Source organism: Dicentrarchus labrax, unplaced genomic scaffold (assembly GCF_905237075.1).
Source record: "Dicentrarchus labrax unplaced genomic scaffold, dlabrax2021, whole genome shotgun sequence".
NCBI classification, from domain to species: Eukaryota; Metazoa; Chordata; class Actinopteri; family Moronidae; genus Dicentrarchus; species Dicentrarchus labrax.
The window spans coordinates 19,692,317-19,719,794 of NW_026136722.1; the positions used below are offsets into that span (position 1 = coordinate 19,692,317).

Sequence of the window (27,478 nt, forward strand, 5' to 3'; positions counted from 1 at the left end):
GGGGGGGGTCATTCCCAATTAATACGCTTCCTACATTGTATATGGACCCCAGTATGCAGAAATATTCAAATACACCAGGCAAACATTTGCACCATAAGCAAAAAATTTACCATATGCAAAAAAACATTATGTTGTAAATGTGTAAAAAATACCATCAGGTCACTGACTTTGTGCGATATATGTAAGTCATTAGACTGCAGTCATTTTAATTCCTGTCTGGAAATTCAATGATCGCATTAAGTAGATTAAAAAAAAAGACTGTTAAAGTTGTTAAAGCACAGTTCTTAAATAAGACATGAAATAAAGTATTTACCTCTGAAAACAGTGAGGTAATATGCCGAAAGTCAAATTATGACATCTAGTGGTTGTTTCTGTGAACTGCACTGCTTCATTGTGACATCTGATCACATTAACGAGTCAAGATATTCATAATTTACCTCACTTGAGCATAAATTTATCTTATAAATTATATAAATTTATCAGTAAAGTTTGAATTACCTATAGTCATTTTAAAACCTCACATAATTTTAAAATGTTAAACTGTAACAGCTAACATTGACTCTGATATTGATCTTATTGTGGCTGCACTTCTTCACTGTGAATGTTATAAATCTTTCGTTAATGATGAAGATGAAACTAAGAGACACATAAAACTTTATTCACCATCAGCTTTATTGCAAAGTCCAGCAATGCAACATTTAAACATATTAAAGAACCAGTTCTCAATCACATGAACATAGACATAATCTAAAATATAAGGTATAAAGTTTTATATTAAACATTTAAAATAAGTCCATATGAAGGGCCACTTTAGTCCACCTCCTCAATGGTGGGCCCCTGGGAGCCGGCTCGTGCCTGCTCTCTGCAGCTACCAGTGGGCATTCCTCCCTGATACAACTTGCTGATGACGGGGTTACACACTTTCTCCAGCTCTTTCTGCTGGTGTTGGTACTCCTCTTTATCAGCCAGCTGGTTGTTCTCCAGCCAGCCGATGATCTCGTCACACTTCTCAATCACCTTCTTCTGGTCCTCCTCACTAATTTTGCCCTTCAGGTTCTCGTCCTGCACGCTGCTCTTCATGTTGAAGGCGTAGGACTCCAGGGAGTTCTTGGCAGCGATCTTCTCCCTCTGAAGGTCGTCCTCGGCTTTGTATCTGTCGGCGTCCTGCACCATCCTCTCGATCTCTTCTTTGCTCAGACGGCCCTTATCGTTGGTGATGGTGATCTTGTTCTCTTTGCCGGTGCTTTTGTCCACCGCAGACACGTTCAAAATGCCGTTGGCGTCCACATCGAAGGTGACCTCGATCTGCGGGACCCCTCGTGGAGCGGGCGGGATTCCCGTCAGCTCAAACTTGCCCAGCAGGTTGTTGTCCTTGGTCATGGCTCTTTCCCCTTCGTAGACCTGGATCAGGACCCCGGGCTGGTTGTCGGTGTAGGTGCTGAAGGTCTGGGTCTGTTTGGTGGGGATGGTGGTGTTGCGTTTGATCAAGGAGGTCATGACTCCTCCCGCGGTCTCGATACCCAGGGACAGAGGCGCTACGTCCAGCAGCAGCAGGTCCTGAACGTTGCCAGAGGTGTCACCCGTGAGAATGGCGGCCTGGACGGCAGCACCGTAAGCCACCGCCTCATCTGGGTTGATGCTCTTGTTCAGCTCCCTGCCGTTGAAGAAATCCTGCAGCAGTTTCTGGATTTTGGGGATGCGGGTGGAGCCTCCCACCAGGACGATGTCGTGGATCTGCACCTTGTCCATTTTGGCGTCCCTCAGGGCTTTCTCCACCGGCTCCAACGTTCCCCTGAACAGGTCGGAGCACAGCTCCTCAAAGCGAGCCCTGGTGATGGAGGTGTAGAAGTCGATGCCCTCAAACAGAGAATCAATCTCGATGCTGGCCTGGGAGCTGGAGGACAGGGTTCTCTTGGCCCTCTCACAAGCTGTGCGCAGCCTCCTCAAGGCTCTCTTGTTCTGGCTGATGTCCTTCTTGTGTTTCCTCTTGAATTCCTCCACAAAGTGGTTGACCATGCGGTTGTCAAAGTCTTCCCCGCCCAGGTGAGTGTCTCCGGCCGTGGCTTTGACCTCAAAGATGCCGTCTTCGATGGTCAGGATGGACACGTCGAAGGTGCCTCCGCCCAGGTCAAAGATCAGGACGTTGCGTTCTCCGCTCTTGCCTTTGTCCAGACCGTACGCGATGGCGGCCGCCGTCGGCTCGTTGATGATCCTCAGGACGTTCAGTCCCGCGATGATGCCCGCGTCTTTCGTGGCCTGTCGCTGGGAGTCGTTGAAGTACGCCGGGACCGTGACGACCGCGTTGGACACCTGGTGGCCGAGGTAGGCTTCGGCGATCTCCTTCATCTTCAGGAGGACCATGGAGGAGATCTCCTCGGGGTAGAAGGTTTTGTCCTCCCCTTTGTATTCCACCTGGATTTTGGGCTTCCCTCCATCTCCAACCACCTTGAAGGGCCAGTGCTTCATGTCAGCCTGCACCACTGGATCATCCAACTTTCTTCCAATCAGTCTCTTGGCATCAAACACAGTGTTGCTGGGGTTCAGAGCCACCTGGTTCTTGGCCGCGTCCCCGATCAGCCTCTCGGTGTCGGTGAACGCCACATAGCTGGGGGTGGTCCTGTTGCCCTGGTCGTTGGCGATGATTTCTACTTTTCCGTGCTGGAAAACCCCCACACAGGAGTAGGTGGTGCCCAGGTCGATGCCGATCGCTACGCCTTTAGCTGCAGACATTTTCACTGGAGACGCTCGTCTGTCAAACAGTTGAACAACATTTTAGAAACAAGTTGGAGGAAGTAAACATCAGCACATTACTGCACATGTGCACTGACTCACAGCACATCTTAATACTGCCATTATACTGTTCTGCTCTTCATTAGCACACTTATTCATCCACTGCTCAACATTATCAACACTAATTATTACGATTCATTACACTTCTGTTATATAACAGTTAGTACACATATTTTACATGTCTGATTTTCTATTTCTTTATACTTTGTTGTTATATTTTGTACTATAATGCACATATTTTAAAGTTCTTTATTATTATTTCTATTTTCTTGTGATGTCAATTTATTTTCCCCCAATAAAAGGATCAATAAAGTATTTCTGATGGTGATGTCACAGTCTACAGTCATATTTATCATCATTAGTTTAGTTCAATATTGTTCACTTTAAGTCAAATTGTGTAAAAATGCAGCAGAAAATGTTTTCTGAGCTTCTCGTGTTCAAGAAAACATTTAAAAACTAAAGAGTTTGCTCTACTTACATCCCTTCAAAATAAAACGCAGATATGAATGGAGCAGATATGAAAGCATGAAGCTTTGAGAAATGAGTGTTGGACTTACAGTTGAGTGCTGAGTGGTCTGTGTTGTGAAGAGGATTGATCTTCTCCTTCCTCTCTGGATCTTCTGCTGCGGTCTGATCTGTTTCTGTTGCTGTCTCCGCTCTCCGACCAGCAGCTTTATATCTGTGGAAGCTGTCTGGCTGCTTCTAGACGTTTCACACACACACACACACACACACACACACACACACACACACACACACACACACCATCAAGTAGGAGTCTGTGGCAGAGACAGCTTCCTGTTGCACATTTCAAAATAAAAGCATCTTGCGTCATAACACTGCTTAAATAAGAGGGTCACTTACACATTTTTGTCTTATTTTGAAGGCAAGCTCATTCTAGTTCCGGAACATTGAATGTATCTTAGCAACGCTGACCAATCAGAGTGCAGCTTTAGTTTCCGGTGTGATTACGTAATAAAAGGAGTGTGAGAACTTTCTAGACAAATGGAGCAAAATCCAGAAACTTCAACACTTTGAGTTCATAGTTTAATTTAATTGTTTTTATTCACTGGTTCCAACATTCAACAGAAAGAAAACAGAAAGATAAAATAAACTTTTATTCATTAATATTTATTCACTTTTGTAGAAGCTGTTTATCGTTCTGAGGCTGTTTATTTAGTTTTTATTTCCATATTTCCACTTTCAAACAAAGAATCAGAATCAGGTTTATTGCCAACTGGGTTTTCACAGACAAGTAATTTGCCTTGTTAAGATGTTCCATAATAATTAAACATAGACAAATATAAATAAAGATTAAAATAGAGACAATAAAAGGAGCCAGTATATACAAATATAAAAAGAGAGATAACATGTACAATATGGCCGGACACTGACATATAATGATATATATCTCAATAATAACACTGTAAGTAAGAAGCTCCCAAAACATTTTTGACTTATTTTGAAGGCCAACTCATTTCCGACTTCCTGTATTGTCTGATCAGTATCCATTGATGACGTTTTTCTGGTCTATGTTAGAACTTTCTAGACAAATGGAGCAAAATCCAGACAGAAACAGAGTTCACAGTTTGATTCCTTGTTTTTATTCACTGGTTCCAACATTCAACAGAAAGAAAACAGAAAGATAAAAGTAACAGACTTTTATTCAGGAATATTTATTCATTTTTGTAGAAGCTGTTTCATCATATTTGGACTTTTTAATAATCCGTCTGAGGCTGTTTGGATCGCTTTCTTTATTTTGCTTTTATCCACGGTGTCATTATCTGATCTTATTCAGACTTCATCAAGTTTCTCAAAATAAATAGACAAATTAAAAGATATTTATTGAATGTCCTGCAACAGATACTCAAGTAATAGTTTTAAATGAATGAAAGTGATGTTTCAAATAAACAAGAACTTACATATAAAGTTTGCTTATTTATACAAATAAATGTAAATTTAAGTCTACAGGAAAGATATTTACAATGTGCAGGATAGAAAAACCAACAGGAGTGCATTAATGTAATGAACATATACAGGGTAGGTATAAAAGTCGGTGTCAGTGGGGGTTCTGGGCCTTGTTAATGAAACCAGCTGCAGATGGAAAGAAGCTGTTCTTGTGGTGAGAGGTTTTGGTCCTGATTGACCGCAGCCTCCTGCCAGAGTCAAGTGTTTCAAAAAGTCTGTGTCTGGGGTGGGAGGGGTCAGCCACAATCTTGCCTGCACGCCTCATTGTCCTAGAGGCGTGCAGGTCCTGATGTTCAGCTTCCACTTGAGGTCCTGGGTAATGATGGTAGGCTTAGCTCCAGGTTGTTCTGGCTGCACCAGGTCACCAGATGGTCAATCTCCCATCAGTAGGAGGACTCATCTCCACCAGAGATGAGCCCAATGAGGGAGGGGTCATCCGCGAATTTCAGGAGCCTGACGGACTGGTGACTGGAGGTGCAGCTGTTGGTGTACAGGGAGAACAGCAATAGTTATAGAGTCACATGACAGCCTTGGAAGACACAGACATACTGAAGCCTAAATCCTGTTGGGTACACGTTTCTCACAGATGCAGAAGGTTCAATCAAACTGTAAAACCTGACAAAAAAATGTTTTCCTCTCCACAGAAGTCTTCAGTCAAAGATGAAAGACGATGAAGAGAAACCGGAGAAAATACTGCCCTCTGTTGGAGAGCTGAAGTCTAGTGTTGTCTCAGCTACTAGTGAATAGTAACCATTGAATTACTGCCTACCAAGATCCCAGACCACACCTACTCAAGTTACATGCATAAGAGCTCCTCCCCTGTACCTGCAGGTAAAAAGATATTCTGCTGCAGGCTGACAGAGGAACAAACTCAGCTTGACTTTACTGTCTTCTTCTTTCGTTGAACTTTCAGAAAGAGGTAAGGAACTCTTTCTGTCTTCGCCTTTCCTCATGTAAATATCTTAATTTATAAAAAAAATCTCAAAGTAAAACACTTTCTGTATATTTAACCCACCTGAGAAGTTTACGGATTGTGACTCTGCTCTTTGGTTGTGAAGATCTTTGTTCTGTTTAACATATATTTAGAAACAAAGACTCCTCAGCTCATAAAGTCTAAAATCCTTCCTGTAGTTCTGCTCAGAATGTGTAAGTATCGTTTTCTGTCTGCTCGTGGATTACATTTCTGTTAACGGACTCTTGAGACGACATTCATTTACTTTCTCTGTGCTTCAACAAACTCCATTTCTATATCAATGGGTTTGAATCTCAATAAACTGATCACAAAAACATGTTCATAATATCTTCAGTATAATGACACAGCTTTATTCTGTTGCCCTTCCTGTTTACACCAAGGTTAAGGCAGTAAGGTATGAGGAAGTGGTGCAAATAAATCCAGACATGGAGTCGCTATGAATAAAAGAAAAAAACAGTTCAGACTTCAAATTCGGGACTCCTAAAAACTCTGATATTTGACCTGGATTTTACAGGGCATTGAATATTACTCACAAGACGATCATCATTATGTTTTCCTATAATTTGTATGTTTGGTCTCACACCTCGGTACATGTGGTCTGCACTGATATCAGCATAAAGACATCAGAGTAGATTTTTATTGTTTGGACATCAATGTGAGTATAATCAGTTGTACAGTGGTTGAAGCTGTGCCAGCAGTTCAATAATCTAAGTATGTCTTGGGATACATTTTCCTGATTTCACAGCAGTTTTTATTTAAAAAATTGCATGTTAAAAGCTTTTTATTCATTGCAATGAAATCTAAAACAAGAGAAAATGATAAAAATAGACATGATTTTTTTAGACATTAGTTTACTCAGGTGTCATGGAGATGTTTTTAGTTGCACCAAATAATTCAAAGTGTCCTCTGACTGACTTCTTTCAGATTTAATCAGTTTTCTTACCTGGAGGATCAGGAGGATACAGAGACCTCCATCATGGCCACTGCTGACCAGCTACTGGAGCTGATGTTCTCCTGGATCGAGCAGAGGGAGATCTGTGCAGAGAAGCTGAGGACTCTGGCCCACGAGTTGGAGCCATCTGGAAGGAAACGCAAGACCACAAACACTGACTGCTTCAAATCCAGTGACACCTTGAAAGAGACACAGGACATTGAAGAGAAGAGCAAAAAAATACAAGAAGAAATCCAGAAACTGTTTGAGCGACTGAAGACGGAGAGTTCCTCCACAGACCCGGATGAAGTGGACCGACACATTATGGCTGAGGTTCTGAAAGCCATGGCCAGACGAAGTAAAGTGGAGGGGGAGATCACCATCCACATGCATAACGATCGATCGCTGGTGATCAACAGTGTCCACCTGAAGCCCGAACTGTTAGATGGACTTAAACAACTGATTGAACAAATGTCTAAAACTGGACTCCTGAAAGGAGAATACAAAGTAAGATTCAGTAACTATACACACACATTGTCTGAAAATTACACAGAACATTATATAGAATTATTAATATTTTTTGTGATTTTGATAACCGTTTTCCTTTGAGGGTGATATTACTGAATATGAATCATGTATTGTTCATATTCATCATCAGTTTGTGGGAGGAGCTGTTGGACTGCTGTTTGAACTTCCTGAGGCGATCGACTACTGGAAAGACCTGATCGAGAGGAATCGTGTGACTGAAGCCAGCCAATCACTGAGAGATACAGCTGATGCCATTCTGAAGATCTGCCGGAAGCCGAAGGAACATTTTGACAACATCAAGTATGAAGTTTTCTGTGATTCTCATAAAACAGACATTAGAAACAGAACACATTTATTTAAATATTACAGCTTATTACCAGCTAGTTGGTAGTGGAACCCCACAGCAACCACTGAGCAACACACTAGTGAAAACTTATAACAACCTCTACAGAATTAGTCTATCAGCCGATACCGAGTACGGACACAGTAAGTCTCTTACTGCTGCATATGCTAACTGTATTAGCTGCTATTAGCTAGTTAGCTGTCCTGTTAGCTGTCTGACCCAGCAGGGCCCGAATGAGACACAGAACCAGAGCAGGAGAGGAATGAAACAGAGGAAGAGGAGCCAGTTTGTAGCCAGTTAATTAGTGAGTAACTGTTAACGTTATCAATCATCCATCGTATCCATCAGTCAGGAACAGTTTCAGTGAAGTTGGAAGTTATTTATTCCGAGTGTTGAACAACCAGACTGTGTGATGTTACACTGTGTTGGAATAAAGGAACTAAAGGTTCAGTCTCCTTGCTGCTGGTTCAGATTCACAATCATTACTGCTGTTTCTGTTAGAGTTTAGCTGTTAATATAATAATGATACAGTAATATCTGAAACATGATGACTAGTTGACTATTGGCTTTATCTTACGACTGCTAGTCTAGCTCTGGCTAACCTTACACTAACAATCAGTGCACATGATGGTTAGGTCAGTGGTAAGAGTCAGACGTCGGGTGTCATAGAAATCTCATTTTAGTTTAAAATTAGTTTTTCAGCCACCATTGATCTTTGGGTATTGATGCTGTATTCTCACTTGTATTATTCACAGGAAGATAATTGAAGTGGTGGATAAAAGTCAACGAGAACACGAGGAAAACAAGAGTTCAAATCCAGCTCGGGACCAGAGTGGAAACCAGCAGACTTCTGCTGAATCTCAAACAGATCAAAGACACGAGGATGAACAAGAAGGTGGAACAGGAAGTGATCAGCAGGGAGGGGGTGATCAGGGAGATAAGGAGACAGATAGTGACGATAGGCACAGGGATCCGTACTATGAGACGAGTGAGGACTATGAGCCGAGTGAGGACTATGAGCCGAGTGAGGACTATGACCCGAGTGAGGACTATGACCCGAGTGAGGACTATGAGCCGAGTGAGGACCAATACAATATCAACATCTTGAATGAGAAAAGAAAACTACATTTCGAGAACACCCAGACACCTCCTGGAACAATTAAAGTTGGGTTACTTAATGTTCGTTCAATGAATAACAAGATATCCAGGATCTTAGAGCTCATAACAAAAAACAACCTGAACGTCTTCCTCACAACAGAGACGTGGTTACAAGACAACAATGCCGCCACAGTCCTCAAGGAGGCCTCGCCACCTAATTACCATTACTATTATCAGAATAGGGTTCGTCCAAAGAAAGGAGGTGGGGTAGCGATTCAGTTCTCACCAGAGCTGCAGGGTGAACAAATACATTTGAACTTCTTAACAACCTTCGAATGTGTTGTCACAGTTCTGCATCATGATGAGTGGAACCAGTGGGTCCCATTCATCAACGTGTATTACCCACCAGGGTACGACAAGGCCAAATTTAAAGCCTTCCTGAATGAGTTTCAAAACCTCTTGGCTAATTTCAACAACTACAACAGCATCGTTGTAACCGGAGATTTCAATATCTGGGTCGATCAGAAAAAGAGGTCCTTCACTGATGAGTTTGATCATATTTTGCCGATCTACGACCTCGAGCAGCACGTACGGGAGCCGACACAACGGGCAGGTCACACTCTGGATCTGGTCATCACCAGAAACGTTGAAGTCTCTAATCTTGTTGTCTGGGATGACAAAATATCTGATCATTACACCGTATATTTCAATGCAAGGCCAGTTTCACGAGATACAAAGAGAGATGAGCAGGATAAACAGTTCAATAAGAGAGAAGAATAGAAATGGTCTCTGGCTTAAAGGTTTTGCTGATCACTTACACACTGAAAGTCAATGCTTAAAGCAGATCATCAAAACTTCTTTGACTCTACTGACTCTACTTTCTGACATTTAGACACTTTATATATGCAATCACTGGGAAACACAGTAAACATACATATTGAAGACCAATTCATCAGTTTAAGTTGTTAATGGACTCTGGATTTTAGTAGAGAGTAATTCTACTTCTCTTTGTGTTTGTTGTGTGTTGATTGAGATTTGAGTCGATGTTCTGCACAGGAAGTCTGTGTGAGAAATATTAAAGGTTCACACAGGCAGCAGCAGTGTTTGTGTAAAGCACATCTGTGTTTTTGCTGTTTGAATCAGTCAGTCAGATGTTATTGTGTGTGTGTGTGTGTGTGTGTGTGTGTGTGTGTGTGTGTGTGTGTGTGTGTGTGTGTGTGTGTGTGTGTGAGTCATTTGTTGCAAAAACGCCATTTTCAAATATTCTCACTTTAATCTGTCGGCTTGATCTAATCTACTGCGGCAGTATGAATGAGAAATAAACTGTGATTTTATGTCAATTAATGGATCAAAATGATGCTGAAATAATGATGATGTTGATTTGTAATAAGTCTGAATTGATACTTTGTCGGGTCTGTGTGCAAAATGACGTGCAAAAAACTTAAAATGCTTGTTTTCTGAATGGAGTTTGGTGATGCTATGCTATGCTCCCCATTCTTCATGTACTACTGGTATTACGGGTATTGTGTTGTGATAATATTTTATTTATTTGTGCCGCAGAGAATAATAAACTGTACCAAAAAACAAATAAATCTTAAATATCCAAGATAAGTTCCGCCTCCTTATGTGTTGTTTGACAGTTGGATGAATAAGCTCCTCTGTTTCTGTGAATTTTCACACTAGTTTCTCCCACTACAGATGACTTTCATGTCATAATTTTGACATTTTATCTCATAACTTTGTATTTTTATTCATACTGTAAAGCACTTTGAGCTCATTTCATGTATGAAAGTTGCTACAAATAAATGCTGTAATTTTAATTATAAATAACAAACACAAAGAAGAAGAAGGTAATTCAGTCTTAAAGCAGGCAATAACAGTTGAAGTCATTAATCAGACTGTCAGCTGGAAGTCCAGCCTTTACTTCCGGGGGAAAAAATGCTTCCAAAAGTTTCTGCTAATACGAACTGCTTCCTGCTGCATCACCTTCACATTAAAATCATCTGTCTGGAGAAACACAAGCTGCCTTTTATTGTGAAGTACAGGAAGTGCACAGTGTCAGTCGGTGAGTGTGACCACTGTCGATGGTCTGCAGTGCATGTAGAGAAGGAGACTGTGCGATGAGTTGTAAAGGCTTTTGGAGGAAGAACACCTGCATCTACTCACACAGGTAAACTTTAACAACTACTTTCACCTCCTCTGTCCACAGGGAACAAAAAGCTGCAGTCAGTCAGACTTTAAACTTTCCAACAGTTTCCAAACTCTCCAAAGTGTAAACAGGAAGTCACAGAAGGTTTTAAATCCTGTTAGATCATCTGTAGGCTGCCTGTAGTTTTTAGACCATATTCAAATATATATAAATATATTATTATTCTTATTATTATTATTGTTATCAACCACACAGGATGTGTTTGTGAACAGATTAAATCTTCATGAGAGAAGAAACAGCTACAATCTACAGGTAAATATTAAAATCACACAGAAAGTTAGGAGAATGGGGTGTTTGTGGTCAAAAAGAACCAGTGAGCTCTTTGATCAGGCGTTTCCTATCAAGCCCGTAGTCCCTGCAATCTGTAAAAACTGTGGCTGCCTCAGTCATGTGAGGATTACTGTAATTTTTGTATTATTTATTATTTTTAAATTAAATGTTTCCATTTAAATTGCATAACTTCATTTGATATCAGATTTTTTTCTATTTTTCTCTTTATTTATAAAGAGATAGATATATAGATAGATAGATATATATATATATATATACAAGTTCAAATCAAACCAGGGACATAAAAAGAACAACAGATAAAGTGGTAGAGGGTGAGAAAACAATGACAATGACTCCTGACAGTAAGACCAGAGTACTTAATAATATAATTAAATAATGATCATTAACATTACACATGAAAACAATAAACAGAATTACATAAGAACATATTAACGGGTTGGGTCTGGATTTGACTTGGAGATAATTGTGAGTAATGGGTTGGTTGAGAGCTCTGCAGATGTGGGTTTGACATTAATTGTCTTTTAGAAACTGTTTATAACAATTTGAGTCCATTTGACAATAATACTTAAGTTGCAGAGGAGAGGACAGATACAGGGCAGAAGTCAGCGCTGTAGAAACAGGGCAGAACTCAGCGCTGTAGATACAGGGCAGAAGTCTCTATTGACTATAATAGTAACAATGATGATACTTTTAATTAACTTTATTTCATAAGTTTTAGTGAATTACACTAATTTGACACAATTAGTGGCACTCATTGTTATCTGTCACTTCAACAACAACATTTAAACAAAACCTTAAAAATATTAAACAAAGAAAATTAAACTCTTCATCAGCAGATAGAGTGTCATGGAGATGTTTTTAGTTGCACCAAATAACTCAAAGTGACTTTCTTCTTTCAGATTTGATCTCAGTTTTCTGGTCTCTGGTTGAAGGATCAGGGATCAGAGACCTCCATCATGGCTATCGCTGACCAGCTGCTGGAGCAGATGTTCTCCTGGCTCGAGCAGAGGGAGCGCTGTGCAGAGAAACTGAGGAAACTGGCCAAGGAGCTGGAGTTACTCAGGCAGAAGTGTAATGCTGCAGAATGTGTTGGAAGCACATATGCTGTGGTTGGAGCATTATCTCTGATCGGGGCCGGCATGGCCACATTTTTCACCGGCGGAGCAGCTGCTCCACTTTTAGGTGTGGCAGGAGCAGTGTTTTCAGGTACAGGTGTCACCATATCTGTGGCTTCTAAAATCATTGAGGGTTTCTCATCCAGCGACACCATGAAAGATGCGCAGAGGATAGAAGAGAAGAGCAACGAGGTTGCAGAAGAAATCCAGAGACTGTTTGAGAGACTGAGGGCGAACAGTTCCTCTGCAGATCCGGATGAAGTGGACCGACACGTGATGACTGAAATTCTGAGAGCCATGGCCAGACGCAATGGACTGGAGGGGCAAATAAACACCCAGACTTTTTTTGATAATATACCCATGAGGTTTACCCAGAGCTTCTCAAATTCTGAACTGACAATTGGACTTGCTGGTATTTTAAGTTTTTTCACATTGAAAACTGTTGGGAATGAATTTAAACATTTGCTTGATAAAGGAGCCAATGAACTGATCAAACAAGTGGCTAAAACTGGGTTTAAAAACGTCCTTAAAGGAGGAGCCAAGGTAAGAGTCAGTAACTATACAAAGCATTGTTTCCTTTTTTAGAGTTAAATAAGAGTAGCAATTATTATTTTACTTGTAAAGAACTTTTCAAGCTTCATGCTTTCCAGATTAAAACATATAAAGGATAAAAATTACAGTCAGAGTCACATGTGTTTTCCTTGAGGCGGACAGTCTGATAATATTGAAAATGAATCACGTATTGATCCATATTCATGATCAGGTTGTGGGAGGAGCTGTCGGACTGGCGTTTGAACTTCCTGAGGCGATCGACAACTGGAAAGACCTGATCGAAAAGAATCATGTGACTAAAGCCAGCCAATCACTGAGAGATACAGCTGACGCCATTCTAGACACCTGCCGGACACTCAGGGAACAGTTTGACAACATCAGGTATGAAGTTTTCTGTGATTGGCCACCCAGAAACTGTCCTCCTGTAGATCTGAGAACAGCAGCTGGACTTGGTTTGGATTCATGTCACTTAGACTGGATTCAAATACTGACTAGTTGTCTTACTCCAAACAGTGATTTGCAACAAATAACAACCTCTTAACATCCACAAAGCTGTAAAAATGTCCTATGACCAGTTGTTTCACCATACACAAATTATGACTTAGTGTTTTACGTGGATCTTATTTTAGCGTAAAATTAGCTTGTTGCACTTTGTGGTTTCTTGAATCATGCTAACTGTGTGTTCACTTGTCACAGGAGGATGTTTGAAGAGATGGCTAAGAGTAAAAGAGAACTTACTTCACAGCATGTTGTACCTCAGCAAGCAGCACATTGTGACATGACACCTATGCAGCAGACATGGCAAAAATCAGTCCTGGCAGTAGGGTTACAACCCTTTACATCATGGGCTCAACCTCCCACTGATCAAGCAGCCTCTACTCATGGTTTCCAGTCTTTGATTACACCAGTCTATCCAGTGCCCAAACAGCTAGGAGTCCCTGAGGTCCTTACTTCACGGCATGTTATACGTCAGCCAGAACCACAGGGGGACCCGACAACTATGCAACAGACGCAGCCAAATTCCGTCCTGGCAGTCCGCTCTAGACCCATTTATGCTCAGGCTCAAACTCCCCCTTCACAAGCAGCCTTTACTCATGGTCTCCAGTCATTGATTTCACCAGTCTATCCAGTGCCCAAACAGCTAGGAGTCCATGGGCTCCTTACTTCATGGCATGTTGTACCTCAGCCAGAACCACAGGGGGACCCGACACCTATGCAACACACGCTGCCAAATTCCGTCCTGGCAGTCCGCTCTAGACCCATTTATGCTCAGGCTCAAACTCCCCCTTCACAAGCAGCCTTTACTCATGGTCTCCAGTCATTGATTTCACCAGTCTATCCAGTGCCCAAACAGCTAGGAGTCCATGGGCTCCTTACTTCACGGCATGTTGTACCTCAGCAAGAACCACAGGGAGACGTGATACCTATGCAGCAGACGCAGCCAAAGTCAAACTTTGCAGTCAGCTCTAAGCCCGTTTATGCTCACGCTCAAACTGCCCCTTCACAAGCAGCCTCTACTCATGGTCTCCAGTCATTGATTACACCAGTCTATCCAGTGCCCAAACAGCTAGGAGTCCATGGGCTCCTTACTTCACGGCATGTTGTACCTCAGCAAGAACCACAGGGGGACCTGACACCTATGCAACAGACGCAGCAAAATTCCGTCCTGGCAGTCAGCTCTAGACCCATTTCTGCTCACGCTCAAACTCCCCCTTCACAAGCAGCCTTTACTCATGGTCTCCAGTCATTGATTACACCAGTCTATCCAGTGCCCAAACAGCTCGGAGTCCATGGGCTCCTTACTTCACGGCATGTTGTACCTCAGCAAGCAGCACAGGGAGACATGACCACTATGCAGAAGACGCAGCCAAAGTCAGTCCTGGCAGTCGGCTCTAGACCCATTTCTGCTCAGGCTCAAACTGCCCCTTCACAAGCAGCCTCTACTCATGGTCTCCAGTCATTGATTACACCAGTCCATCCAGTGCCCAAACAGCTAGGAGTCCATGGGCTCCTTACTTCACGGCATGTTGTACCTCAGCAAGAACCACAGGGGGACCTGACACCTATGCAGAAGACACAGCCAAAGTCAGTCCTACCAGTCAGCTCTAGACCCATTTCTGCTCAGGCTCAAACTCCTCCTTCACAAGCAGCCTCTACTCATGGTCTCCAGTCATTGATTTCACCAGTCTATCCAGTGCCCAAACAGCTAGGAGTCCATGGGCTCCTTACTTCACGGCATGTTGTACCTCAGCAAGAACCACAGGGAGACGTGATACCTATGCAGCAGACGCAGCCAAAGTCAGACTTTGCAGTCGGCTCTAAGCCCGTTTATGCTCACGCTCAAACTGCCCCTTCACAAGCAGCCTCTACTCATGGTCTCCAGTCATTGATTACACCAGTCTATCCAGTAACCAAACAGCTAGGAGTCCATGGGCTCCTTACTTCACGGCATGTTGTACCTCAGCAAGAACCACAGGGAGACTTGACACCTATGCAGCAGACGCAGCCAAAGTCAGACTTTGCAGTCGGCTCTAGACCCATTTCTGTTCAGGCCCAAACTGCCCCTTCACAAGCAGCCTCTACTCATGGTCTCCAGTCATTGATTACACCAGTCCATCCAGTGCCCAAACAGCTCGGAGTCCATGGGCTCCTTACTTCACGGCATGTTGTACCTCAGCAAGCAGCACAGGGAGACATGACCACTATGCAGAAGACGCAGCCAAAGTCAGTCCTGGCAGTCGGCTTTAGACCCATTTCTGTTCAGGCCCAAACTGCCCCTTCACAAGCAGCCTCTACTCATGGTCTCCAGTCATTGGTTACACCAGTCCATCCAGTACCCAAACAGCTAGGAGTCCATGGGCTCCTTACTTCACGGCATGTTGTACCTCAGCAAGAACCACAGGGGGACCTGACACCTATGCAGAAGACACAGCCAAAGTCAGTCCTACCAGTCAGCTCTAGACCCATTTCTGTTCAGGCCCAAACTGCCCCTTCACAAGCAGCCTCTACTCATGGTCTCCAGTCATTGATTACACCAGTCCATCCAGTGCCCAAACAGCTCGGAGTCCATGGGCTCCTTACTTCACGGCATGTTGTACCTCAGCAAGCAGCACAGGGAGACATGACCACTATGCAGAAGACGCAGCCAAAGTCAGTCCTGGCAGTCGGCTTTAGACCCATTTCTGTTCAGGCCCAAACTGCCCCTTCACAAGCAGCCTCTACTCATGGTCTCCAGTCATTGATTACACCAGTCCATCCAGTACCCAAACAGCTAGGAGTCCATGGGCTCCTGACTTCACGGCATGTTGTACCTCAGCAAGAACCACAGGGGGACCTGACACCTATGCAGAAGACACAGCCAAAGTCAGTCCTACCAGTCGGCTCTAGACCCATTTCTGTTCAGGCCCAAACTGCCCCTTCACAAGCAGCCTCTACTCATGGTCTCCAGTCATTGATTACACCAGTCCATCCAGTGCCCAAACAGCTAGGAGTCCATGGGCTCCTTACTTCACGGCATGTTGTACCTCAGCAAGAAGCAGTCCCTAGGATGGCCAGCGTATGGTGAGTATGCTGATTACCTTTTACCCATTTTTACCCCAGCAGAGAGAGCATGACATATGTGCAGACAAAGCTGCGCATGTCAGAACTGCCTGCCCAGCCCGAGTTGGAAAGTGTAAATCTTGCAGCTATCTCACGACATTTCTCTGAGACACACCCCCTTTTGGTCGTAATTTCATCCGTTTATTCATCATTGATAAGCACATTAGTTATGGATTGGTAAATACTGAATTCATCATTTATAAAGCATGTTTCTGCTGTAAATAGTCATTACTATGTGGTTTATAATCACAGTTATAAATGTTTTACTCTTCATTGTACTGTACATTTCTGCATGCATTTGCACATCCACTATTCAGACATGTATTAATGATTAGTGACTGTGTTAGCAGATGTTCTATAAAAACTCACAATAAATTCATTTTCTAATGATGGCCTATAAACAGTTATTAATGCAGGAATTCACAGTTACAAAGCACTGTCAAGTGACAAGCTAAGTTAGCTTTCAACCATAATGTGTGCTACCAAACAAAGACACATACTCACCTCTAGAGCCGCTGACGGCCGCCGACTCCAATGTGCTTCTCCATGCTCCCCTGGGCTGCACTGTCAGAAACTTCTGAGAGTTAACGTAAATATGACGTAACATCCCGCTCTCAGCACGTCATCACGTTGATGACGTGCTGAGAGCGGGAGCTCAACGTACACGTCCCAAACAGATAAGATCACAACAATAGCATGTCTTCATAAACCACCCTTGTTCGTCTTCATACAATATGTTGGGAAGTTGCAATAAATATCAACACAATATGTTCTATATCCCTTTGTGTTGTGTCTCTCCTTCGTCTGTTAAGATAACTGAACATTTTGTGAGTCTTGAGGCAGTGCTTTGTAACTGTGAATTCCTGCATTAATAACTGTTTATAGGCCATCATTAGAAAATGAATTTGTTGTGAGTTTTTATAGAACATCTGCTAACACAGTCACTACTCATTAATACATGTCTGAAAAGTGGATGTGCAAGTGCATGCAGAAATGTACAGTACAATAAAGAGTAAAACATTTATAACTGTGATTATAAACCACATAGTAATGACTATTTACAGCAGAATCATGCTTTATAAATGATGAATTCAGTATTTACTAATCCATAACTAATGTGCTTATCAATGATGAACAAAACATTTTTAACTGTGTTTATAAACTAGGTACTAATGTGTATTCATGCGTTATAAATGATGAATTCAGTATTTATTCATGCTTAACTAATGCTTAATAGTGTGTACTCATTATAAAGTGTTACCTGGAACTTTTGTTTTGGCATTTCTTCACATTGGTGCAGTAGAAATGCTTGATATTAAGTATGTTAATGTAACATATTTTATTTTAAATATAGGTTCGAATTATAGCTTACTGTTCTTAATACCTTTATTTTGAAAACCGGAAGTGAATACGCTGTAAATTTAAGTGCGGCTGATTTGACCACGGAGATAACGGCTGGTTTGACCGCAGTTATCATATCACAGTCGTTATCTCTAGATCTCGAGATAATTAACTTGTTATCACAGGAAAACGGAGGAAATAAAATGTATGAATACATGGCCCTTTAGGGCTTCCGTATTTAAGTACGTCTATTTTCATTGCATATTTTTCTTGTTGGCCACCAGTGATGCTAGGGTTTCTTGAATCATGCTAACTGTATATTTGCCTATATTACTCACAGGAAAGAAGACAAGAATGTTTCCAGAGAGAAAAACATTCAACAAGGCTGTAAAGAAAAGCGAGAGCCACTAAACAAGCACCTATTTATGAGTTCAAATCCAGCTCAGGACCAGAGTGGAAACCAGCAGACTTCATCTCCAACAGATCAGAGACACCAGAATGAACGAGAAGGTCATCAAACTGAGCAGACCGGACGTGGACAAGAGAGAGAAAGTCAGCAAAATAAAGAGACAGGAAGTGGTCAGCAGGGAGGGGATGATCAGGGAGATAAGGAGAGTGATGATGAAGATGAGGAGAGTGATCAGGAGGATGAAGAAACTGATAGCGAGGAAGAGTCAGAGGAAGATGAAAGCAAGAAGACTGGTAGAAAAAGGAGAAAGCGTAATCGAAAGAAGGGCACTCGAAGTAAACAAAGAGGAGACAGTGAGGAAGTGGTCAGACAGTGTCAGGATAGTTGTATTGACCAAGAGCAGAGAACCATCCAGACACCTCCTGGAACTATAAGAGTGGGGTTACTTAATGTTCGCTCAATGAATAACAGCCGATCCAGGATCTTAGAGCTCATAACTCAAAACAACCTGGACGTCTTCCTCACAACAGAGACGTGGTTACGAGAAGACAATGCAGACAGAGTCCTCAGGGAGGTTTCGCCACAGAATTACCATTACTATTATCAGGTGAGGGTTGGTCAAAGGGGAGGAGGGGTAGCGAATCAGTTCTCACAGGAGCTGCAGGGTGAAAACATTCCTTTTGACTCCTTAACAACCTTTGAATGTGTTGTCACAGTTCTGCATCATGATGAGTGGAACCAGCCGGTCCCTGTCATCAATGTGTATCACCCACCGGGGTACAACAGGGACCAGTTCCGTACATTTCTGGATGAGTTTGAAACGCTCTTGGCTCATTTCAACAACTACAACAGCCTCATTGTGACAGGAGATTTCAATATCTGGGTCGATCAGGAAAGGAGGTCTTTCACTGATGAGTTTTATCATATTTGGCCAATCTACAACCTCGAACAGCACGTACGGGAGCCCACACACGAGGGAGGTCACACTCTGGATCTGGTCCTCACCAGAAATGTTGAAATCTCTGGTCTTGTTGTCAGGAACGACGGAATATCAGATCATTACACTGTAGATTTCAAAGCAAGGCCAGTTTCAAAAGATAAGAGGGAGGAAACTAAGAAAGAAAAGGATCAAAGATGAACAGGCAAAACAATTCAAAAGGAGGGAAGAATAGAAAATCTGGTTTAGAAAGATATAGAATATATCTGTCATTAACTGCAGTTTGTTTAAAAAGGTTAAATCCAAGTCTGTCTCCGTCAAACTTGTATCATGCCTTTCTCCTCTTCATCGTCACACACCGATGCACAGCAAGTTAGGGTTCAGTATCTTGCTCAAGGATACTTCGACGTGCAGTGCTCTGCCTCTGAGCCACAGCCACCTGCTACATTAACGGATAATGGAGTCCAAGCTCTGTCTGCATCAACTATCAGTACTTTTTGTCACATGGGCAGACTTCACCAGTGTGTTTGTTAAACTGACAACCCTCTGAAGCTTCATTCAGACATGAGTGTTTGAGAACATGTGACAATAGTGTGTAATGTTATTAAATGAACTGTATTGAACATGGTAATGGTAATATAATCCACAGAGCTATACAGTAATTAATAGAATCACAAATTCAATCAACTGCTCCACTCCTTTATTTCCTTTATCACAGCTCTTTAGACAAACTAACAATAATAATATAAAGTCATATAATGTATAATGTACTGTATTATAAGGTCATGTACTGACTATATTGATACAATCATAACACAAACAGCACAGACAATAAAATTGAATAATTAAAAAATTAAAACCAGATTGTGGTCATGGATGTCTTCATGGTGGTAATTAAGATGGAGGAAGATAACATTGCAAACTATGGAACGGCCCTCACAGTCCTTTAAATGTTATCATTTAAAAATCTGATGGTAGATCTTAAAAGATTTGCAATTAATGTGAAAAAAATCCCAAATATAAGAAGTGACGACTTTTAGCTGCTAGTAAAATGTATTATATGTTCCATATCCAGAGAGGTTGTTTACATCTTTTCAATTAAAATAATTACCTAAATCAGTTATTTATCAAGGAGTGCCCAAACCTTTGCATACAGCTGTAGGTCCCTAGTTCTTCCTTTGTAATAACACCTGCAGTCCATTTCCTCTGTAGATCTTACTTTATTCATTTTTAACTAAACAAAAATGATTCTCCTTTCACACGTACAGCTCGCTCCAGTGGACAGCTATTCAAAAGCTGTTTGCTTGTACATACATCATCATCCCATACGCCGCCACCCACTGGCCAGCTATTGTTAGTGCAACACAAATTACTTAAAAAAAAGAAGATGGCTGACTGGAGAGCAGCTCAGGAATATGTGTCCAATCCTTCTACAGTAGGAGACCCTGCAGGTAAATTAAATATTAATCACGTGTTCACTAAATTGAATTCACGCATCACTGGATATATTTAAACTAAAATGTCTGCTGTTCTATATGAAAGGTTTCATCTGCAGTGTCTTTTATGGCAGTAATTTGATTTATGTTGGAGGTAACCTGCAGTTTTTGTAACAAAAACAATATTTAGTTCAAATAATGTGAGTAACAGTTAGTGTATTTATATTTTATATAAATATATAGCTATATATATTTGAGGCTTTCGGAATGAAATTCAAGCTTTATAGTAATAATGAATATATGAAAGAGTTAAATGGCAGATTCTGTCTGGTTTTATGTTGATTCACTGTCCCTTATCGACCTACAGTGGCGCTTTCATTCATTTTAATTGCTAAACTTTAGTTATATATTTACTAATGTAATTAATATGCACAAACCTTTCTGATCAGGTCCCATAATTAAATATTATTATTTTATCGAGCTAAAACTGAAGCAGATTTCTGAAACTAAAGAATGAAAATGAAGAAATGATTGAATTAATTAAAGTTGGTCATAAAAATGTTTGTGGTGGCTGACTTATACATTCATCAGTTACACACTAACGCTAACTGAGAATTAAATCCACAGATTAACAGGTGATGCTAAAATGTTCAGTGTTTAAAATGAAGCTGAAAGGTGTAACTGTGTTACAGTACGTGTGCACACACACACACACACTAACATATACTCCATCACATGCATTGGATTTAACAACTATACTGTTTGTTTAAAATAAGTTATTATATTTTTAAAACACTGGGCTACCTTTAGGAACATGTACATAATAAAGACACACCAATGACAAGAAAATAGAAGTTTTATTGCATTTAGCAACTTAGAAAGGACAGAAACTGGAAGCAGGTTAACTGGTTAAGACTTTGTGTCACACATAATAATAATAATTTAACACCAAATGTCACTGTAATTTAGATTTCTTTTACACATTTCATGGATACATTTCTGCACATTGTGTTCCCAGAAATGGATGAAAGTTAAGAATGAAATGTCGTCCCTCCTCTTCACTTTGCAGTTTGTGTTACAGCTCAACTCTGCCTAGCAACTGATGGTGCAATAACATGAAGATAATTTAATGAATGTGTTAGTTGTCCCTATAGGAAATATATGAAACGTTTATAAAGATAATAAAAAGATAACGTTAGTCACACTTGTATTGATCAATTACAGCTTCCTGACAAACACATGTATAATTTTTTACCATAACTGCCACTTCCCCAGTGAAACAGATAATATAATTTTGAAGCTCGACTGTCTTGTCAGGTTGCTTGCACAGTGAAAATAAATGCATTCAATCTCAACAACAAGAGTTGGATGTCACCAAAGGAATACACGATACCCAGCAGAAATACTGCCTTCACTAAGTGGGTTTAAATAAACTTAAAACCACGATTCTTTGTCTTGAGCTGGATTGTAACTTATAATGTTGTCTCTGTGATTGCTGAAGATGGATCAGTTTTCCATCTGGAAACCTTTTCCTAGTGAGGTACGGCCATCGCGTCAAACATCTGCCTGTGAATGAGACAAGTGAACTTAGAGTTAGCATCATTCAAGAAGCCCCAGGACCAATGGTTGCAAAGATTTAAATAATAACTTCAGTGTCAAAATGTGTCTAATGTGGCAAGTTATAATTTATAAAGTTATATCTTTATAAACCTTTATTATTAATAGCAGATAACATTACAAGCACTTCTCATCCTGGCTTCAACAACGTCACATTCACATAACCAATTACACCAACATAATGAAGCTCTCTCTCTGCAGGTGTATTGATCAGCTTCATGTTATCCTGGAAAGTCCACATTGAACCTTTTTGCAAAAAGACTAAAATAATTTATTTTATCTTTCAGGAAGAGAACCCTACACTGCTCGGGTTATTTTATTCCACTATTAATCACATTTTTGGATGTCGCAACATGCTCAAAAACGTAAGAAACGTGTCAAAGTGTAAATATTCTATTTGTCTTGCATGCACGTGTATCATGACCAGGGCCTCTTGGACTCATACCGTAAACCGTACAGGGAGTCGGCCATATTGAATTTCAGTCAGTTTTGGCGATTTGCAGGCGTTGTATTTGAACAAACTCCGAGGGAATTGATCGGATCAACTTCAGATTTGATCAGTGCAGTCTATAAACCATCATGATTAAAAGTTGTTCTCCTTGTGAATGTGTGTTAAACGGTGTCAAATTGAAATTTCTCCATGAAAGAAGATGTCCTCATAACTTCAGTGTACTAATGTCTAATCTGCAATAAAATGCACATTTGATAAGAGTGCCGCCCTGAACACATCTACATGTCATACTCATAGTGTCCTCAACTGGAAACAGGAAGTAAGCCTTATTTGCCGATTGTGATCTGATTTCTGTGTCATTTACACATGAATGCTGTCCCATAACACAACTGGGACCTGATCGTTGCTGCGTGCAGCTTTATATTTCTACGATTATGCCTGTTGTACAGTGACGTATTGACATGAAACGTTTGTCAAAACTGCTCCACCAAATAAAAATCTTGTTTTTGAAGGTCAACCTCTGAGAAACTCTGAATCAGCCTATAATAATAATAATAATAATAATAATAATATATGAAGGCAGTATCGTCTCTCCTGAACAGTGACTACAAATTGTTACCCTCAAACCAGAGATATGTTATATGAGCCTCCAGGTTACACTGAAGCACTCCTTTCTGCTCAGGTTCATCCTAAAATGAATTAAAGCTGCAAACAGCAATGAACGGCCCTCGCAGTCGTGTTATGTAACATAAATCAGATAATGTTCTCCATACAAGGCTTACTTCCTGTTTCCAGCAGGCAGCGCTACGAGTCTGACTAAATATTTGCATGAGACTCTTGTCACCATGCCAGGGACGCAATGCTTCAATCCTATGTGTCTCTAGAGCGTACTGATTCAATTCAAAGTCAGTCTGATCAATATTCTAGGATGAGTTTGTTACAATGCAACACCCGACCAAATGGCAGCAAAGTTGCACATTCATTTCAAAATGACTGGCTTTATGTTGGGTTCATAATATGTACATTTTGCTGACCGCATTTCATGAGTTTGGTAGCAAATTTACGCTGCCAAAAATGTGGATCTATTGCTAATTAGGTTCGAGCTGCTCGGGCGCTCAATATGGAGCTTAATCCCATATCTAACACATGTTGCAGGGCCCCGAATATTGTCTTCTGTATTTGAAATGGTTTCTTACGCTTATGTATCTTTGTTTCTTGGCAAGAGCAAGAAAAAACTATCAATGAATCATCAATCAATCAGTTTTTCTAGCTTTAGTAACTCTAAGAAAAGTAATTTGAGTACTGGTCGTCAGTCACTAATAGAACTTAGTGGGTGGTAAGAGGTTGTAATTTGTTAACTTTATACCTGATTCTGTCAAACCGTTCCCTCAGCGTCTGGCAGGTCTCTAGAATGGCGTCAGCTGTATCTCTCAGTGATTGGCTGGCTTCAGTCACATGATTGTTCTCAATCAGCTCTTTCCAGTCTTCAATCGCTTCAGGAAGTTCAATCGCCAGTCCAACAGCTCCTCCCACAACCTGATGGATCAATACAGGATTCATATTCAATATTGTCAGCCTCAAGCAATGTACAACACAATAAACCAGTAATTATCAACCATAAATTGCTTTATTTTGTGTGATAATGAAACAATGACAGACTCGTACCATGACACCTCCTTTAAGAACTTTTGAAGGGATTTTTTTGAGGAGTTTTTTTGCACCAGATTTGACGATCCGGTCCAGTCTTATAACACTAAATGTACTTATTTGTTTGATCAGTTGTTTAGCTCCTTCAGTAACAAAGCGTCTAAATTGTGTCCCACTAAGCTTAAATGAGAAAAATGTTAAAATAATAGCAACTCCAACTATTGTTTCACGGTTTAAGAGGGCCTGGTTGAGCCTTGTGTTTCCTGGTCCTGTATCAAAAGAAACCTGCAGCTGGTTATTAACCCTGTTGATATTGATCTGCCCCTGCAGTCCTCTTCTTCTGGCCATGGCTCTCAGAATTTCAGTGAAGACGTGTCGGTCCACTTCATCCGGATCTGCAGAGGAACTGTTTGCCCTCAGTTCATCAAACAGTCTCTGGATTTCTTCTGCAACCTCGTTGCTCATCTCTTCTATCCTCTGCGCCTCTTTCATGGTTTTGCTGGATGAGAAGTGCTCAATGATTTTAGAAGTCACAGATATGGTGACACCTGCACCTGAAAACACTGCTCCTGTTGTAACTAAAAGTGGAGCAGCTGCACCACCGGTGAACAAAGTGGCCACACCGGTTGCAAACAAACATGCAGATCCAACCACCAATGATGTGCTTCCAACACATTCCCTGATGTTGCATTTCTCCCTGAGTGACTCCAGCTCTTTGGCCAATTTCCTCAGCTTCTCTGCACAGCGCTCCCTCTGCTCGAGCCAGAAGAACATCTGCTCCAGCAGCTGGTCAGCGATAGCCATGATGGAGGTCTCTGATCCCTGATCCTCCAACCAGAGAACAGATCAAGTCTGAAAGAAGAAAGTCACTTTGAGTTATTTGGTGCAACTAAAAACCTCTCCAGGACACCTGAGTAAACTCTATCTGCTGATGAAGACCATGAAATACAAGTGAAATCCCCAATTTAGTGTCAAACTACTACTTTTAAGGTGAGAATGAACTTTTTCACACATGTTAAGCATCTGGTTTAACAAACTGTAGAACCGAAAAATAACTTGTTTAATCTTGTTTGTATCAAGTCTCACTACTACCGAGGGTTCTCTCAGCACACAATCCAACAACAGAGTTTAATAAACATGACAACTTTATTTCTTTGTCATCCTTTGTCACACACTAGCAATACAAAAGTCAGCCATCTTCAAAAGTCCATGAAGGTTAAAGGCGCCGGTTGTCTCTTCTGGTGAGGTCAGTGTAACTACAATGACATCCTGTTTGACTGTACAGTTTGAATTATAATATAGTTGTAAATGTATCATACAGCCTAAAGATATCCTTATTTGTGTAAATAGTCTATTGATGGAAGTTTTTGAAAACTATTTTTGTAGAACGGGGTGAAATCTGAGTCATGAGTTTTACATTAACATGTAGAGTTAACATCATTATCATACAAATACTATACACATACATTTAGTTTCACCCCCACTGCGGAGTGCACTAAAGACATCATTTTATGACAGACTTTATACACGTATATGAGACTATAATTTACTCTGGCCTCTTGTTGAATCTTATCGGCTGAACTTTCTTACGTTGAGTCTCTATATTTACTGTTTGACATAACAGACACACCCTGGCCTGGTTATTTGCCAAATCATGGGATCAGCTGTGTCTCAGAGCAAGAGCGGGGCGTTAACTAATCAGATGGTTGTGTGTGAATGTGTGTGAATGTGTGTGAATGTGGCTGTAGTGTAAAAGTGCTTCGAGTGGTCAGAAGAATAGAGCGGCACTATACAAGTACAGATCCATTTATCATAATATGAAATACGAGTCAACAAGCAAAGAATGTAATTACAATGTTTTATGTATTAATTGGTAATGAACATTATAGTTTGTGATCTCATTTGAGAGATAGATACATACTGGGAATATTATGCTGCAGGTTATCTACTCAGGAGATTATAACTTGATACCACAGCAGATGTATTTGACCTTCAAATGTATGTGCACAATAAACCTCTTCATAGCTATACACACACACACACACACACACACACCCTGTAACCTGAGGTATACAGGAAGGATTACATAACACACACTATACAACCACATCATTGCCATATAATTGAATATCTTAAATCATGATCATTTCATTAAATTTACTGATCTTAAACTCATCTATAAATGCCAACATAACCATAATAACATGATCATTTTAAACTCTAATGATGCTTTATTGTAATACTTCTGAGTCTTCCCAGTATTTATTGTAAAATCTGCTCCTCTTCTGTGTCTAATGTTCATTTTATAATGATCCTAACTAAAGTCCAGCAGCAGGAGTTCACACAGGGAGTTTATCATTTGCTGGATGAGCTGCTTAAAAAGCCTTTAGGGGACATAAAATAAGAGCGTACCCACTTCTCCTGCCACCACTACACCACTGGCTTCAGCTATAGAGGCTGTGATTGTTGCATTTCTTTAGGCCATGTACACAAGATACAAATAAACCTTAAAACAAACAAGATGTGGTTGAAAGCTCCAGAAGCGGCATTTCATTTAGAGTTTGTGCTGAGATTTTATTTTTTATAAGATTGAAACATCAATCTGACTGGAAAACTATGTGTCATAGACTAAAGTAAATATGTTGGAGAAACAAAATACCAAATTAAAAATAATAAAATAGTTTGATCTTACCTGCTGTGGAGCGTCACAGGGTCTTCAGTCCAAACTTCAGCTTTATCCTCAGCTCTTACTGAGAGACAGAGGGAGGACGCAAGGAAAAAAAGAAAAGAAAAGTGAAAGTGAAACTGCTGCAGTGGAAATTTCCATTGTCTTATAAAGTTGGTATCAGTGAGTATTTCTGGGTAATGTTTGACAGAATAATTACAGGTGACTGTAAGTCACTGTCAAAGTGTCTCAGAAATGAAACAATCCCTGTTTAACTGCTTATTCCAGAACATTTACGACCATTTGAGCTCCATAAGCTCCAATATTAACTGAGAAAGTCTTGTATTCACACTCTCGTTGTTCAGAGAATTGTTCATAGTGCCGAGATAATTACTGTCTAAAGGTCGAGGCTGGCTGCAGGTGAAAGATAAATGTATGGCAAAAACAATCAGAGAAGTTGGGATTCAGGCTGAACCAGGCGGGAACCAGGACCAGGATGTGATACAGCAGTAAACAGAGGATGCAGGACACAGGAAGGGAGGATTGTTAACAGCAGTTGGGACGAAGTGACCTGAAG

General features: G+C 40.9%; 4 protein-coding genes across 22 annotated transcripts; 2 read left to right on the top strand and 2 right to left on the bottom strand.

Moving 5' to 3' along the window:
- Window positions 1–654: 654 nt before the first annotated feature.
- Window positions 655–3,509, bottom strand: LOC127356623 (heat shock 70 kDa protein 1-like). The gene is made up of 2 exons (XM_051388543.1): window positions 3,348–3,509; window positions 655–2,749 (listed from the first exon to the last, which is right to left on the bottom strand). The coding sequence occupies exon 2, from the start codon at window positions 2,728–2,730 to the stop codon at window positions 811–813; it is 1,920 nt and encodes a 639-aa protein (XP_051244503.1). The 5' UTR covers window positions 2,731–2,749; window positions 3,348–3,509; the 3' UTR covers window positions 655–810.
- Window positions 3,510–5,577: 2,068 nt separating this feature from the next.
- On the top strand, window positions 5,578–10,242 carry LOC127356852 (uncharacterized). Its single transcript, XM_051388884.1, has 4 exons — window positions 5,578–5,677; window positions 6,656–7,169; window positions 7,321–7,490; window positions 8,289–10,242. The coding sequence occupies exons 2-4, from the start codon at window positions 6,708–6,710 to the stop codon at window positions 9,409–9,411; spliced, it is 1,755 nt and encodes a 584-aa protein (XP_051244844.1). The 5' UTR covers window positions 5,578–5,677; window positions 6,656–6,707; the 3' UTR covers window positions 9,412–10,242.
- A 459-nt stretch (window positions 10,243–10,701) lies between these two features.
- On the top strand, window positions 10,702–19,947 carry LOC127356568 (nucleoprotein TPR). 19 transcript variants are annotated; one of them, XM_051388406.1, is made up of 7 exons: window positions 10,702–10,801; window positions 12,031–12,789; window positions 13,010–13,179; window positions 13,495–14,097; window positions 15,376–15,896; window positions 16,110–16,359; window positions 18,080–19,947. In XM_051388406.1, the coding sequence occupies exons 2-7, from the start codon at window positions 12,088–12,090 to the stop codon at window positions 19,284–19,286; spliced, it is 3,453 nt and encodes a 1,150-aa protein (XP_051244366.1). In that variant the 5' UTR covers window positions 10,702–10,801; window positions 12,031–12,087; the 3' UTR covers window positions 19,287–19,947. The 19 variants fall into 19 exon arrangements, with proteins under 19 accessions (XP_051244366.1, XP_051244369.1, XP_051244367.1 ...); XM_051388409.1 differs by having other exon boundaries at window positions 15,376–15,683; XM_051388407.1 differs by having other exon boundaries at window positions 15,376–15,470; window positions 15,684–16,359.
- A 1,412-nt stretch (window positions 19,948–21,359) lies between these two features.
- LOC127356892 (uncharacterized) lies at window positions 21,360–27,042 on the bottom strand. Its single transcript, XM_051388954.1, has 4 exons — window positions 26,929–27,042; window positions 24,255–25,088; window positions 23,956–24,125; window positions 21,360–22,087 (listed from the first exon to the last, which is right to left on the bottom strand). The coding sequence occupies exons 2-4, from the start codon at window positions 25,038–25,040 to the stop codon at window positions 22,054–22,056; spliced, it is 990 nt and encodes a 329-aa protein (XP_051244914.1). The 5' UTR covers window positions 25,041–25,088; window positions 26,929–27,042; the 3' UTR covers window positions 21,360–22,053.
- Window positions 27,043–27,478: the final 436 nt, after the last annotated feature.

What these genes read in the sequence shown, in the direction of transcription:
- LOC127356892 (XM_051388954.1), bottom strand. Translation starts at nt 25,040, where the DNA reads ATGGCTATCGCTGACCAGCTGCTGGAGCAGATGTTCTTCTGGCTCGAG. An exon ending in TTCTTAAAGGAGGTGTCATG is followed by an intron (nt 24,126 to 24,254) that starts GTACGAGTCTGT and finishes TTGATCCATCAG; the next exon opens with GTTGTGGGAGGAGCTGTTGG. An exon ending in GAACGGTTTGACAGAATCAG is followed by an intron (nt 22,088 to 23,955) that starts GTATAAAGTTAA and finishes TCTCATTCACAG; the next exon opens with GCAGATGTTTGACGCGATGG.
- LOC127356623 (XM_051388543.1), bottom strand. Translation starts at nt 2,730, where the DNA reads ATGTCTGCAGCTAAAGGCGTAGCGATCGGCATCGACCTGGGCACCACC.
- LOC127356852 (XM_051388884.1), top strand. Translation starts at nt 6,708, where the DNA reads ATGGCCACTGCTGACCAGCTACTGGAGCTGATGTTCTCCTGGATCGAG. An exon ending in TCCTGAAAGGAGAATACAAA is followed by an intron (nt 7,170 to 7,320) that starts GTAAGATTCAGT and finishes ATTCATCATCAG; the next exon opens with TTTGTGGGAGGAGCTGTTGG. An exon ending in GAACATTTTGACAACATCAA is followed by an intron (nt 7,491 to 8,288) that starts GTATGAAGTTTT and finishes TATTATTCACAG; the next exon opens with GAAGATAATTGAAGTGGTGG.
- LOC127356568 (XM_051388404.1), top strand. Translation starts at nt 12,088, where the DNA reads ATGGCTATCGCTGACCAGCTGCTGGAGCAGATGTTCTCCTGGCTCGAG. An exon ending in TCCTTAAAGGAGGAGCCAAG is followed by an intron (nt 12,790 to 13,009) that starts GTAAGAGTCAGT and finishes ATTCATGATCAG; the next exon opens with GTTGTGGGAGGAGCTGTCGG. An exon ending in CCTAGGATGGCCAGCGTATG is followed by an intron (nt 16,360 to 18,079) that starts GTGAGTATGCTG and finishes TATTACTCACAG; the next exon opens with GAAAGAAGACAAGAATGTTT.